Here is a 13,280-nt window from a genome sequence, read left to right as displayed (position 1 = left end):
GTTTTTCAGACTATGGAGGGAGCAAGGTTATCTCTGATCTCAGCCCAGCCACACACAGCAGGTATAGAGAGCTCATTGAAACGAAAACGTATTTACAAAAGAGGAACAGGAGTCACACTTTTGTACCAGATGAGCTGCATGTTTTGTACCAGCAAGAAGACTTCCATCTTCTTAAATGGAAGATCAGTGATAAAACTCCTATATTAAGGTGTAGATTGGCAATTATCAAGATGACTCCTCTAATGGAGCACCAGACAGCAGATTTAATTCAGGTTTGACTTCTAAATTTATAGACTTAAATTGTGGAATTCAGTTTCTGTTCTCTGGCAAAACTGCAGAATGAAATAGGGAGTGTGGAATGTTAGTTTTATGCTCTGGATTAAACTATTTCAAAAACTGTAGCCACTGAATTTAATCTTAGTCAACATTATGAAAGGTAAATTAATAATGCTCAAGTTAGCCTTTAATTTCTAATTGACAGAGGTCTTTCTGACCATCAAGGAAAATAAATAACTAAAATTAAGTGACATCATCTAAAATTCTGGCATGGCCCTACTTGAAAATAATTGGTGTATTTCCCCACTCTTTCTTAATGAACTGATTAGCAGTGGTGTAAATATAGAGTGTCTTTGTTTTTACTTTTGGATTTCACTATATGATAAAGTTTCTTTCGTCATTACATGATTATTAAGGAGCAAGAGAGCATCATATTCCTACTTTCATGTTGTTTTCTTGAACATTTGGTGTTTCATTACTGTGATCAGCTGCCAGATGCATAATTCTCTCACAGCTACATTTATGTGTGATCTTTAGAGGTTGCTCTCAAAAATTTTGTGATGATTTATTTATTATGCAGGCACTGACATAATGGTATTCTTTCAAATCAACACCAAAAAAATGTTAAAATGCTGTGTCTTTATAAATGGCATTACCTATTATCCCTTTTCTATCAATATACATTCATAATTTCATCCTTAAGACATGAAATAGCTTAATCATAGAATCATAGAATTCAAGATCAGAAGGGACCATTATGATCATCTAGTCTGACCTCCTGCTAGATGCAGGCCACATAAGCTGATCCACCCACTCCTTTAGCAAGCGACCCCTGCCCCATGCTTCGGAGGAAGGCGAAAAACCTCCAGGGCCACTGCCAATCTTCCCTGGAGGAAAATTCCTTCCCGACCCCAAATATGGCGGTCAGCTGAACCCCGAGCATGCGGGCAAGACTCTCCAGCCATACCCTCTGGAAAAAGGCTATATCATATCATTGACCCATTGTACTATTTACCAGTGTGGCACTTAATTGACCTATTGACTAAGCCCGTTATCCTATCATACCATCTCCTCCATAAACTTTTCTAGCTTAATCTTAAAGTCGTGGAGGTCCTTCGCCCCCACTGTTTCCCTCGGTAGGCTGTTCCAGTATTGCACTCCCCTGATGGTTAGAAACCTTCGTCTAATTTCAAGCCTGAATTTCCTGACTGACAATTTATATCCGTTTGTCCTCGTGTCCACATTAGCACTGAGCTGAAATAATTCCTCTCCTTCCTGGTATTTATCCTCTGATATATTTAAAGAGTGCAATCATATCTCCTCTTATCCTTCTTTTGGTTAAGGAAAACAAACCGAGCTCCTCAAGTCTCCTTTCATACGACAGGCCTTCCATTCCTCGGATCATTCTAGTGGCCCTTCTTTGTACCCGTTCCAGTTTGAATTCATCCTTCTTAAACATGGGAGACCAAAACTGCACACAATACTCCAAATGAGGTCTCACCAACGCCTTATATAACGGGACTAGCACCTCCTTATCCCTACTAGAAATACCTCGCCTAATGCATCCCAAGACCGCATTAGCTTTTTTAACAGCCACATCACATTGCCTACTCATAGTCATCCTACGATCAACCAGGACTCCTAGGTCCTTCTCCTCCTCCGTTACTTCCAACTGGTGCGTCCCCAGCTTATAACTAAAATTCTTGTTAGTCATCCCTAAATGCATAACCTTACACTTCTCACTATTGAATTTCATCCTGTTACTAATACTCCAGTTTACAAGGTCATCCAAATCTCCCTGGAGGATATCCCGATCCTTTTCCGAATTGGCAATACCTCCCAACTTGGTGTCATCCGCAAACTTTATCAGCCCACTCCTACTCTTGGTTCCCAGGTCAGAAATAAATAGATTAAATAAAATCGGACCCAAAACCGAACCTTGAGGAACTCCACTGGTAACCCCCCTCCAACCTGACAGTTCCCCCTTCAATACTACCCTCTGAAGTCTCCCCTTTAACCAGCTCCTTATCCACCTCTGGATTTTCATTTCGATCCCCATCTTTTCCAATTTAACCAGTAATTCTTCATGAGGTACCATATCAAACGCCTTACTGAAATCCAGATATATTAGATCCACCGCATTTCCCTTGTCTAAAAAATCTGTTACTTTCTCAAAGAAGGAGATCAGGTTGGTTTGGCACGATCTACCTTTCGTAAATCCATGCTGTAATCTATCCCAGTTGCCATCGGCCTCATGCTCCGGAACCACTCTCTCTTTTAAGATTTTTTCCATGACTTTGCATACTACAGATGTTAAACTAACAGGCCTGTAGTTACCCGGGTCACTTTTTTTCCCCTTCTTGAATATAGGAACTACATTAGCTAATCTCCAGTCAAACGGTACAACCCCCGAATTTAGAGACTTATTAAAAATTATCGCTAACGGGCTAGCAATATCACTCGCCAATTCCCTTAATATTCTAGGATGAAGATTATCCGGGCCCCCCGATTTACTTCCGTTAAGTTGTTCAAGTTTGGCTTCTACCTCAGATACCGTAATGTCTACCCCCATATCTTCATTCCCATCGGTCCCTCTATCACTATTCCTTAGCCCTTCATTAGCCTCATTAAAGACCGAGGCAAAATATTCGTTTAGATATTGTGCCATTCCTGCAATATGAATGTGTTTGAAGACTGTTACATTCTGAAGATGAGATAATACTAACTCATTGTTGGTTTTGAATGTGTTAAAAAATTAACCCGGTATAAGCAGATGGAAGTAAAATGAGGGAGAAACAGTCTTTTTTTTTTTTTACCCCACAACCTCTCAAATGTAATGAGGGCAAAAACTGTAGGCTCCACACTGGATGTTCCTAACAGCTACACTATCAGCTTCAGACTGCAGTGATTATTTATTTATATAGCTGACATTCAATGAAAGCAAAACTGAAAAAAATATATAATGCCTTGACGCTACTTATGCCATAAGGGGGAAAAAAAGTCAAACCAAAAAAATCCTGATGCAAATATCAATTATTTCTGAAGCCTTCCACAAAAAATTCCCCCTCAGTCCCACTCCCTCACCCACACAAAAAAGCAGATATCTTAGTTTTTAGATTAACTGAACATTAAAGCATGCTTTGGTATTGAACAATGCCAAATTACTACAAGCCTCCCGGAAGAACCTCCCAGGAGAATACAAGAAAATTGCATTTCAAATGAAATAAGTGTGGCAAAAAGGTTTACTTTAGGTCTGCCTCTTGGCATATTTTGACTGGACCCTAGAGACACCTGAATAGACAATTTAAAGCTTAGGCTACTGAGTGAGACTTTTCAATTTTCTCAGTTACATCAACAATAAAGAAAAATACATGACAAGCTTACAGGAATACAAAAAGGATTTAAAAGAAAAAATGTCAGACTACGTTAAAAATATATTTTGGGTCCCCCAAGATATATTAGGGAGATCTGGCTTACTTTCCCAGTCTTTTCTTTAAAAGCAAAAGGAACAGAAAACTCTCTAAGAGCCAAACAGAATTCAGAAGCCCAAGTATCCGTCCAAAGCCACTGGTGGTGAAGGAGGCTGCAACGAACCATCACGAGACAAGGAAGGAAGACTGCAGTCCATAGTTGCTGCTTTAAAAGCAAGAATAAGATATGCAATATAAATAAAATCTAACATGGTGAAGGCAAGTTCAAATGAGGACATAAATGCAATATTTGTTGAAAAGTGCTGATTTTTTTTTAAAAGCCACAAGTTTATTTAACTTGAATCTAATAAACCTCTGTAAACCCAAGGTTTAGTCATGCTAGTAGCTTGGAAAGGTGGAATTCTCTCATTCCTTGTATTGGCTTCTGACTCATTTCTATGTGAATCAAGACCTGTTGTACTGATACACTGCTAGCACCATACCGGTATCACCACCCCTTCTCACTCAGAAAGACACTTATTCTTCCCAACCTTGGACTGACACCCATCTGTCCAAGTGGCAGATGACTTGATATCCATTCTGCAAAGAGAAACATGTGCCCCATCTCTTAAATGTTGCAAAACAGAAAGACTATTCCCATTCACCCCCCTTTAGCAGGTGGGATATTGAAATGGGACTCAAGAAACCTGGGTTCAATTCACAGCTCAGCCAGACACATCCTCTATGGCTTTAGGCATGTCATTGAATATAGCTTCTGCCTCAGGTCCCCGACTGTAAAATGGGGATATATGGCCCCATCCACATAGTAAGTACCTAGATCAGTGGTGGGCAACCTGCGGCCCACGGGCTGCACACGGCCCAGCAGGGTAATCTGCTGGTGGGCCGCCAGACATTTTGTTTATATTTGCACAGCTGCCCGCAGCTCCCAGTGGCTGCGGTTCGCTGTTCCCAGCCAATGGGAGCTGCGGAAAAGAGCGCGGGCCACAGAGACCAGGAATAGTGAAAAGGTTGACACAATGAAAATATGTCTCATTCTAAATATACAACTAGAAATAGATTTCAGAAAAAGGTTTATGGGGCTTCTAGAAAAGTTAGTCTCTTTATTAGATTAGATTTTGAAAGGAGAAGGGTTAAAAAAAAGTGTCTCAAAGAAGCCTCAAAATAATCTACCATAAAATACCAAAATCACTTTTTAAAAAATCATCATTGATTTTTTAATTAAAAAAACCCTGAACAATGCCCCATGTTTTACAATACCCTATTACGATGGTGTTACCATAGTAACAAGATCATCATCAGTAGCCATCATATATTACTTCATTTTTGACAGGGGAGTTAGAAATCTCTCTTTCAAATGTGCATTTAACAAGCTCTGTGAGAAACCACAGCTTACCAGATCATTCCACTGAAACAAAACAAGGAAAAACACTCATGGTGCTGAATGGATCATCTTTTATGGATCATGCACACATACATTTGTCACATTTTCAGAAACAAGACTGCCATTCTAGCTATTGTGCCAACACTAAAAAAATATGCCCTATGATTGGCTTAATTATCAGACAGTGATCAAACAAGACAAATAAATGGTTATGTGAAGCAATGTTCAAACAGTTATGCTAACAGCTCTACGGTGTAAGAAGCTACTTCACATACTGTACAAACACTGAAAATACTGCATAAACAAATCCAATGGATAAAAAATTAATTATATGTTCAAATAAAGGCTGTTTTCCTTACTACAGGAATTTCACATACAATTGAGGACACCATTCATTAAACAATGGATAAAGCAAATGTTTGGGTTTATGAAGGAGGAGCATTAGATCCACAAAAACCTTACTATAGCAGAATTACAAAAATGATTACCACAACAAATGCATGCAGTGAACCATCCGGAACACTGCAATACCAAGTATTACTCAAAGTGCAGTAGAGTGCTTGACTGCAATTTCTGCCTGCTCATTCAGCTGAGAATGATGTAATGGTGTTTTTATTTACTGTATAGTTAAACCTTTTTTTGTTTTTCCCTACTTGTTTTCCAGTTCTGGAATTTGAAATAATTATTTTAATGAACAGTGAAATGTCAATATCAATTACATTAATTTAACATCAGTTCCAACTTGACTGTCCCCTATGTGAAAAACAGTTAGACATGACATTTCAAGGACATCTACTCTCAGAATCATCATTTCTGAAAGTACTGTCTTCGAAGAAGAGAATGAGAAGAAATAAAATATCAGAAACAGAATCTACAAGCAACACATCCTTATGATAAAGTAGATTTAATCTAATAATTTTAAACCACTACATATTAACCCAGAAAACATGCAAAGCAGCATTAAGGGTGTACACAAATATGAGCAAGAATGCAGAATTTTAAGACTGAAATACCATCCTCAATCTACACTACTTTGAACCAGATTGGGCCATTAAGGCACTGGCTTACTTTTGCACTCATGCACCATTCCGGGAGGAATTCTGGGAACAACTGTGTCTTAGGAGCCATGATTTCTCTGCCAACACTCCACCACGCAGGGGGGAGTATGCCCACTGAGCATTCTTTGTACAGTTGGCTTGCTACCTAGACTAGTGCTAGGGCAGAGCATGGCTATGGCCAGGCTTTCCCCTTTGGAGTAATTCACACACCCAGGGTACGTCTACACTACGGGATTATTCCGAATTTACATAAACCAGTTTAACAAAACAGATTGTATAAAATCGAGTGTGCGCGGCCACACTAAACACATTAAATCGGTGGTGTGCGTCCACGGTCCGAGGCTAGCGTCGATTTCTGGAGCATTGCACTGTGGGTAGCTATTCCGTAGCTATCCCATAGTTCCCGCAGCCTCCCCCCCCCCTTTGAATTTCCGGGTTGAGATCCCAGTGCCTGATGCGGCAAAAATCATTGTCGCGGGTGGTTCTGGGTAAATGTCGTCAGTCACTCCTTCCGCTGGGAAAGCAACGGCAGACAAGCATTTCATATCTTTTTTTCCCTGGATTGCCCTGGAAGATGCAATAGCATGGCAATCATGGAGCCTGTTTCGCCTTTTGTGACTGTCACCGTATGTGTACTAGATGCCGCTCACAGAGGCGATTCAGCAGTGGCACACAGCTGCATGCTTTTCCTTTTGCATGATAGCAGAGATAGTTATCAGCCATATTGTACCATCTACCATACCATAAATTGGTAATAAGATGGGCATGGCTACCAGTCCTTTTGCACTGTTCCATTTGCTGCTGTCATAAGTGCCCCTGGCTGCTCTTAGCCAGGGGCGCAAAAGCCAAAATTGGGAATGACTCCCTGAGTCAATCCCTCCTTTTTGGTATCTAAAAATAGAATCAGTCCTGCCTAGAATATGGGCAAGTGTACTAGAGAACCACTGTATCAGAGAACCAGAGAGCACAGCTGCTCTGTGTCAGATCCTGCATAGATTATGAGCTGTATGCTATTCACAGGGGGTGCTCCTGCAACAACCCCACCTGTTCATTCCATTCTTCCCCAGCCTTCCTGGGCTACCATAGCATTGTCCCCCCACTTGTGTGATGAAGTAATAAAAAATGCAGGAATACTTGTTAGTGAGAAATGAGTGGAAGGCAGCCTCCAGTTGCTATGATAGTCCACATAGGACATTAAGGAGTGTGGAGGAGAGGAGCCCAGCATCCTGCTGCTAGTCCAGGGGCAATTGAATCTTTTCTTTACACATGAAGGGTGGGTGATGACTCTCAGCACCCTGTTGCTATGATGATGATGGTTTTCTGCCATATTGTACCATCTACCAGGAAAAATTAGGGCCAGGCGCCCTTGATCGACCTGACCGATGCTAGTACGCATGGTTACCAGGCCTTTTGCACTGCCCCATGTGCCAATAGGCTGATGATGACAATGGGTATCAGTCTTATTGTACCATCAGCCACCCATGGCGGGGGGGGAGCAAGGATGTTGGTGTTGAGTGCTGCACCATCGCGTCTATCTGCAGCATTCAGTAAAGATAGGGTGACATGTAAAAGAGTCAAGACAGGATTGTTTTCCCTTTCACTTCTGGGGGTGGGTGGGGGGGTGCGTAAATTGCCTAGCTATGCCCTGACCCACCGCAGACACTGTTTTTGACCCTAGAAGCATTTGGAGCTCAGCCAAGAATGCAAATGCTTTTCAGAGACTGCAGGAACTGTGGGATAGCTTGAGTCCTCCAGTCCATGAGCGTCCATTTGATTCTTTGGCTTTCTGTTACGCTTGCCACGCAGCAGTGCGCTGAGTCCCTGCTATGGCGTCTGTCTGGAGATATTTAAAAAATGATTTTGAATTTCGTCTTCTGTAACGGAGCGCTGATAGAACAGATTTGCCTGCCCTTACAGTGATCACGTCCGCATCTTCCATGCTGGAGCTCTTTTTTTATTTTGATTTCGGACTGCATCGCCATCCGTGCTGATCGGAGCTCCACGCTGGGCAAACAGGAAATATTCAAAAGTTCGCGGGGCTTTTCCTGTCTACCTGACCACTGCATCCGAGTTCAGATTGCGGTCCAGAGCAGTCACTGGTGCACTGTGGGATAGCTCCCGGAGGCCAATGCCGTCGATCAGCGTCCACACTAACCCATATCCGATATGTTAATACCGATACTAGCGTTACTCCTCTCGTTAGGGAGGAGTACAGAAACCGGTTTAAAGAGCCATTAAAATCGATATAAGGTTCCTCCTAGTGTGGACGGTTGTGGCGTTAAATCAGTTTTACGCTCCTAAAACCGGTTTAAACGCCTAGTGTAGACCAGGCTCCAGATGCTAAATGGAAGCAGTCCCTATGCTCTTCCAAGCACACAACTGCTACTGTAAATTGTCCCTTGCTCAGGAGATGCAAGAAAAAGAATGCCCCTGCTTGAATCAGGCACAATCTAGCTTTTTGTCTATGGAACCCGCTGCAATAGTGGACAATCTTGCATGCCATGTGTAAAATGTTCTAATCCCAGGAGACAGATGCACAATATAGAAGAGTTAGGGATGAGATTTCAGCCATAATCTGAGTAAACTACAGAAGAATTTAAAACACCACATATGTAGCTGCATCCCTTCCTTTTCCCTATATCATAAATTCTAATCTCAATAGAACTGAACAGCAGGTTTAAAACAACTTTTCAATTTGCTATTAGTAAAATGTATGTTATTTCCAATCCTTAAAAGAGACAAGACCTGGTGTTTTACTTCTACACATACAAATGCAATATAATCACAATAGAGAAAGTATATTTGATTTGTAAAATTCACTCTGTGACTGCCAGAAGTGATAAAAAATACTTACACTAGTGGGCTAAGGGTAGCTGCCCTTATCATCACAATGACCAGGATTACAGCTGTTAAAATCAGAGAAATAAAAGATACCTGCAAATTACAATTCAAATGTTTTATCAGTTCGCTGGTCAGAATTTCAGTAGTTTTAGAAATACATTATTCTATTTGAAAACTTTCTTCTTTCTTCCAAAAAGTGAAATTAATAGCATAGCTACATTTTTTAAAGTGTCTGCCTTTCCAGGGAAGCAGGTCTTTGTTTTTAAAGAAGCATTCCAAGATTTCCATGTTTTATTTGCTGTCATTGTCTTTTAACTGCTTTATGAACAATTGAGCCTTTAGTTCACTGCTACTACAAAGAGCTTGTTTGCAGAAATGCTGAGCATCTTTGGTTATTTCATTTAGAATTGTGAGTGCTCAGCAGCTCTGAAAAATCAGACCCACTGTAGCTATTTCATGAGTAAATGGCAAATGTAATTATGTAGGTACAGGATTGTTATTTATTTATTTTCGTCGACAGCTGTTTGTGTAGCAGCAAATATGGCTCTCTTCCCTTGTATTTTGAGTATGCAGGCTGGCTAGTCCCTTCCTGTGAACAGCAATGTTTTCCTGTGTCTGAGTGGTTGTATAACACAATATGATCTGAAATTACGAAACATCAGACAGATTCTACCCAGACTTAAGCAAGTACAACTTCATGGAAGTCAGTGAAGTTGCACCTGCTTACAGCTGGTCTGAATTTGGTTTTATATCTTTTAGGACACATGAGGCATCCATAAATGTTTTAAGCTTAAGGTGTTATAAAGCATGCAATTGTAAAGACATTTAATATACAAAGGCCTCAATTTTGCATTCTGATAAGCATGGACACTATTGCTTCCCCGCTGTCATCATTATACAAATGATTTGAGCTACATTCTTAGGGGGAGATGATGATGTAAGATTAAGTAGCTGCAAACCAGATTGTGGTCGCCCCCGGGCATAAAAAGGGTTGCAGTTTGGCAGCATTGGTCTTAGAGCCAAATGCACCTTACTTCAGTCAGTGAGTGGCCTTAGGGCCGGTCTACACTGGGGAAGGGGGGGATCGATCTAAGATACGCAACTTCAGCTATGTGAATAGCGTAGCTGAAGTCAAAGTATCTTAGATCGATTTACCTCTCGTCCTCACAGCGCGGGATCGATGTCCGTGGCTCCCCCTGTCGACTCCACTACCGCCGTTCGCGCTGGTGGAGTTCTGGAGTCGACGGGAGCGCTTTCGGGGATCAATATATCGCGTCTAGATGAGATGCGATATATTGATCCCCGAGAAATCGATCGCTACCCGCCGATACGGCGTGTAGTCTAGACGTACCCTTAGTAAGGAGAGGAGCTGATTAATACTCTAGGCAAGCCACTAAAATGTTCTACTATTTCATTACAAATTAAAATTAATTTAAATATAAGCAATCCATGCCTGTGAAGAAAGTGATCAAAAATTCAACAGTCAAATCTAAAACTGATTTCAGAGCACAATGAAGAAAGTTCATTTTGTTGAACGTTCCACATTAAAGAAGAACTAGAATTTGTTTTTAATACTTTTAGAAATTAGCAATATTTGCAAGCAATCCAAGCAACAAAGGCAATATTTACAATAAATGAGATTTTATTCATGCTAAGATGGGAATGTTTGCTCATTAAAATATTTAGGTCTTCTTTTATAGAAAATGATAATTTAATAAAATTACAGAATGTTGAGTTGTTTCACACTGTTAATAATTCCATCATTTCAATACTTGTAAGTATGTTTCATTTTCATTCAATCAAGTTATCATGAATTTAAAGTGCTTGTTCAAAATGTTTAACATGTAAGTGTGATAAGTCCCTTTATATTCATTAAGGACCAGATTGTGATCTCTTTTCCCATGTTGTATAGTACCTTGCAACATAAGTATTCCCACTGAAATTGATGTAACTAGTTGGGGAGTAAGGTACTACCTCATCGGGCCCTAAATTTGATGTGTGGTTTCTTTAGGCGGGCAGTAATAATTTAATCTCTCAGCTAACATGACGTTATTGGCTTGTATTCTGTTGTATTTAGGACTTCAGAATAAGGCCATCAGCACCATGACTATTCAGTCATAATGTTAAATTCACTTGTTTGAGCCACACAAAAGGACTCTTCAAATGTATTCTACTCTCCTAACATGCACTGAAGGTTCAACATCCATTTAAGTCAATGGAAAGTCTCCCAATGATTTAAATGCGCAGTGAAACATGCCATGAAATCCCAATGAAAACAACTGGGAATACACGAAAGAAGGGAGAACAGAACAGAGATGTTTTTTGCAAAGGAAGATGTTAGCCTATCAAGTGCTTTACTGTGCTGTAAAAAACTGTTGGAAGTGTAACTGGACATTCTCTAGCAATATAATAAGCTGCATTTAAAACAATTTGATAAAATTGAACCAAGATATTCATTACCTTTGCCAGTTTTGCTATATCACGATAGAGAGACATAGGCAGGGTAAAGATGATGGTAGTACATAGAATAATGACTTGGCGATAAGTAAGTAAGTTATCTGGACCAACTAAAACATAAAGGAAAAAATATACATTTAGATTTCTCTAAGAAATGGATGTGAGGAACAGATAAGTTACATTTGAAATTCTAGTAGCAATGTACCATAGACCATGCCCCAAACTGAAATCAAGGAAACTCCCACAGATGTCAAGGTTAGGCATTACCTGGCCTTAGGACAGATACACCTGCCCAGTGCATGCTCATAGGGATTTTGTGAGAATAAGCTGAGCACATGCCAACATATGTACAGTATTGTGTGCACCTAACTATGAAATTCTGACCCTTCGTGTGTAGATATATTATAAACATCTGTCAAGGATGGGATTTTTGATAGCGCTCAGTGTTGGCCTAACTACTCCCACTGAAATAAGTAGAGTTTTACCATTGACTTCAGTAGAACTCAGTTAAGCCAAAACTCAGTGGTTTTGAAAATCCCATCCTACCTGCACATCTATAGCCTACAGCAGAAAAATCTAGCCCTCCAAAGCGAGGTCTGAAGCAGGATCAAAGTTTCAGCTGGCTAATCCTTCAGTCAAGAATAAACCCAAGAGTGTGTCTTGGCCCATTCACTCTGCACTTGCATATGGCAGCGGACAGAATTTGATGTGCAGCTCACAGTGAACCCTGGTTTTATTACTGGTAGTTTGCTTAGTTCAGGGGTCGGCAACCTTTCAGAAGTGGTGTGCCGAGTCTTCATTTATTCACTCTAATTTAAAGTTTTGCGAGCCGGTAATATATTTGAACGTTTTTAGAAGGTCTTTTTCTATAAGTCTATAATATATAACTAAACTATTGTTGTATGTAAAGTAAATAATGTTTTTTAAATGTTTAAGAAGCTTCATTTAAAATTAAATTAAAATGCAGAGCCCCCCGGACTCGTGGCCAGGACCCGGGCAGTGAGAGTGCCACTGAAAATCAGCTCGCCTGCCGCCTTCTGCACGCATGCCATAGGTTGCCAACCCCTGGCTTAGTTGAATAGGTTGGTATTGTTTTAACACTCATGCTGGGAAGTCTGATTTTTTTCCCTGTGTATCAGAGGATATTTTATTAAAAAAAAAAAAAACTTTCAACAGGACCGTAACATTTTGGATTTACCATTTTAGAGAATGTCCTAAGTGGTACATTTGTAATACATGTTCAGCTATTTAGAAATGTTACTGTTTAAACAACAGATGTTAAAGAAATAATTTGCATACAATCTAACATTGATCAACAGATCAACAACAGTTCTGGATGATTATCATAGCTGATACCATTAAGTACTAGAGTGCAGGATATGCACTGCACAGGCTTAAGCCATGACCCTGCAATCATATGACCTAGTACAGGAATCTACTACCATCTATTACCAGGACTGGGGCTGTAGAGTGCAGGAGAAGCACACGTAGACATTAAAACTATATAAATAAGGTTCTTTTAGATTATTGGGGGACTGTACAATAGGGGATTCATAGAGGAAATAGGGGCCATATTTACTTTAGACCAGTGGTTCTCAACCCGCAGCGGCATGTGGCCCAATTAGCACACAGCTGTGTGTGCTAAAGGGGGCCCATGTGGTGGGGTCTGGGATCCCAGCTGCCCGGCGCAGTGGGGTCTGGGCTGCCCTGTCACCCAGCACGGCGGGTCAGGTCTGCCATCCTGTCATGCACGGCGAGGGACCAGGGTCCCACAGGGTCAGGGGTCTGAGGCTCCCCACATGGTGGGTGGGCAGTTGGCCGGCCCCATGAGGTCTG

General features: G+C 40.8%; 1 protein-coding gene across 7 annotated transcripts in view; it reads right to left on the bottom strand.

Annotated features, from left to right (window-relative positions):
* Positions 1 to 13,280, bottom strand: part of SLC38A11 (solute carrier family 38 member 11) — a 39,281-nt gene that overhangs the window by 16,746 nt on the left and 9,255 nt on the right. For all 7 annotated transcript variants that reach the window (XM_039495805.1, XM_039495807.1, XM_039495806.1 and 4 more), the window contains 2 exons: positions 11,448 to 11,554; positions 9,001 to 9,080 (listed from right to left, as the gene is read on the bottom strand). In XM_039495805.1, coding sequence (XP_039351739.1) covers positions 9,001 to 9,080; positions 11,448 to 11,554 — 187 coding nt within the window. The remainder of the gene's footprint in view (positions 1 to 9,000; positions 9,081 to 11,447; positions 11,555 to 13,280) is intronic.

Source organism: Mauremys reevesii, linkage group 11, assembly GCF_016161935.1.
Source record: "Mauremys reevesii isolate NIE-2019 linkage group 11, ASM1616193v1, whole genome shotgun sequence".
Classification (NCBI taxonomy): Eukaryota; Metazoa; Chordata; order Testudines; family Geoemydidae; genus Mauremys; species Mauremys reevesii.
The sequence above is the reverse complement of the archived record's forward strand: the minus strand, read 5'-3'. Positions and strand labels throughout refer to the sequence as shown.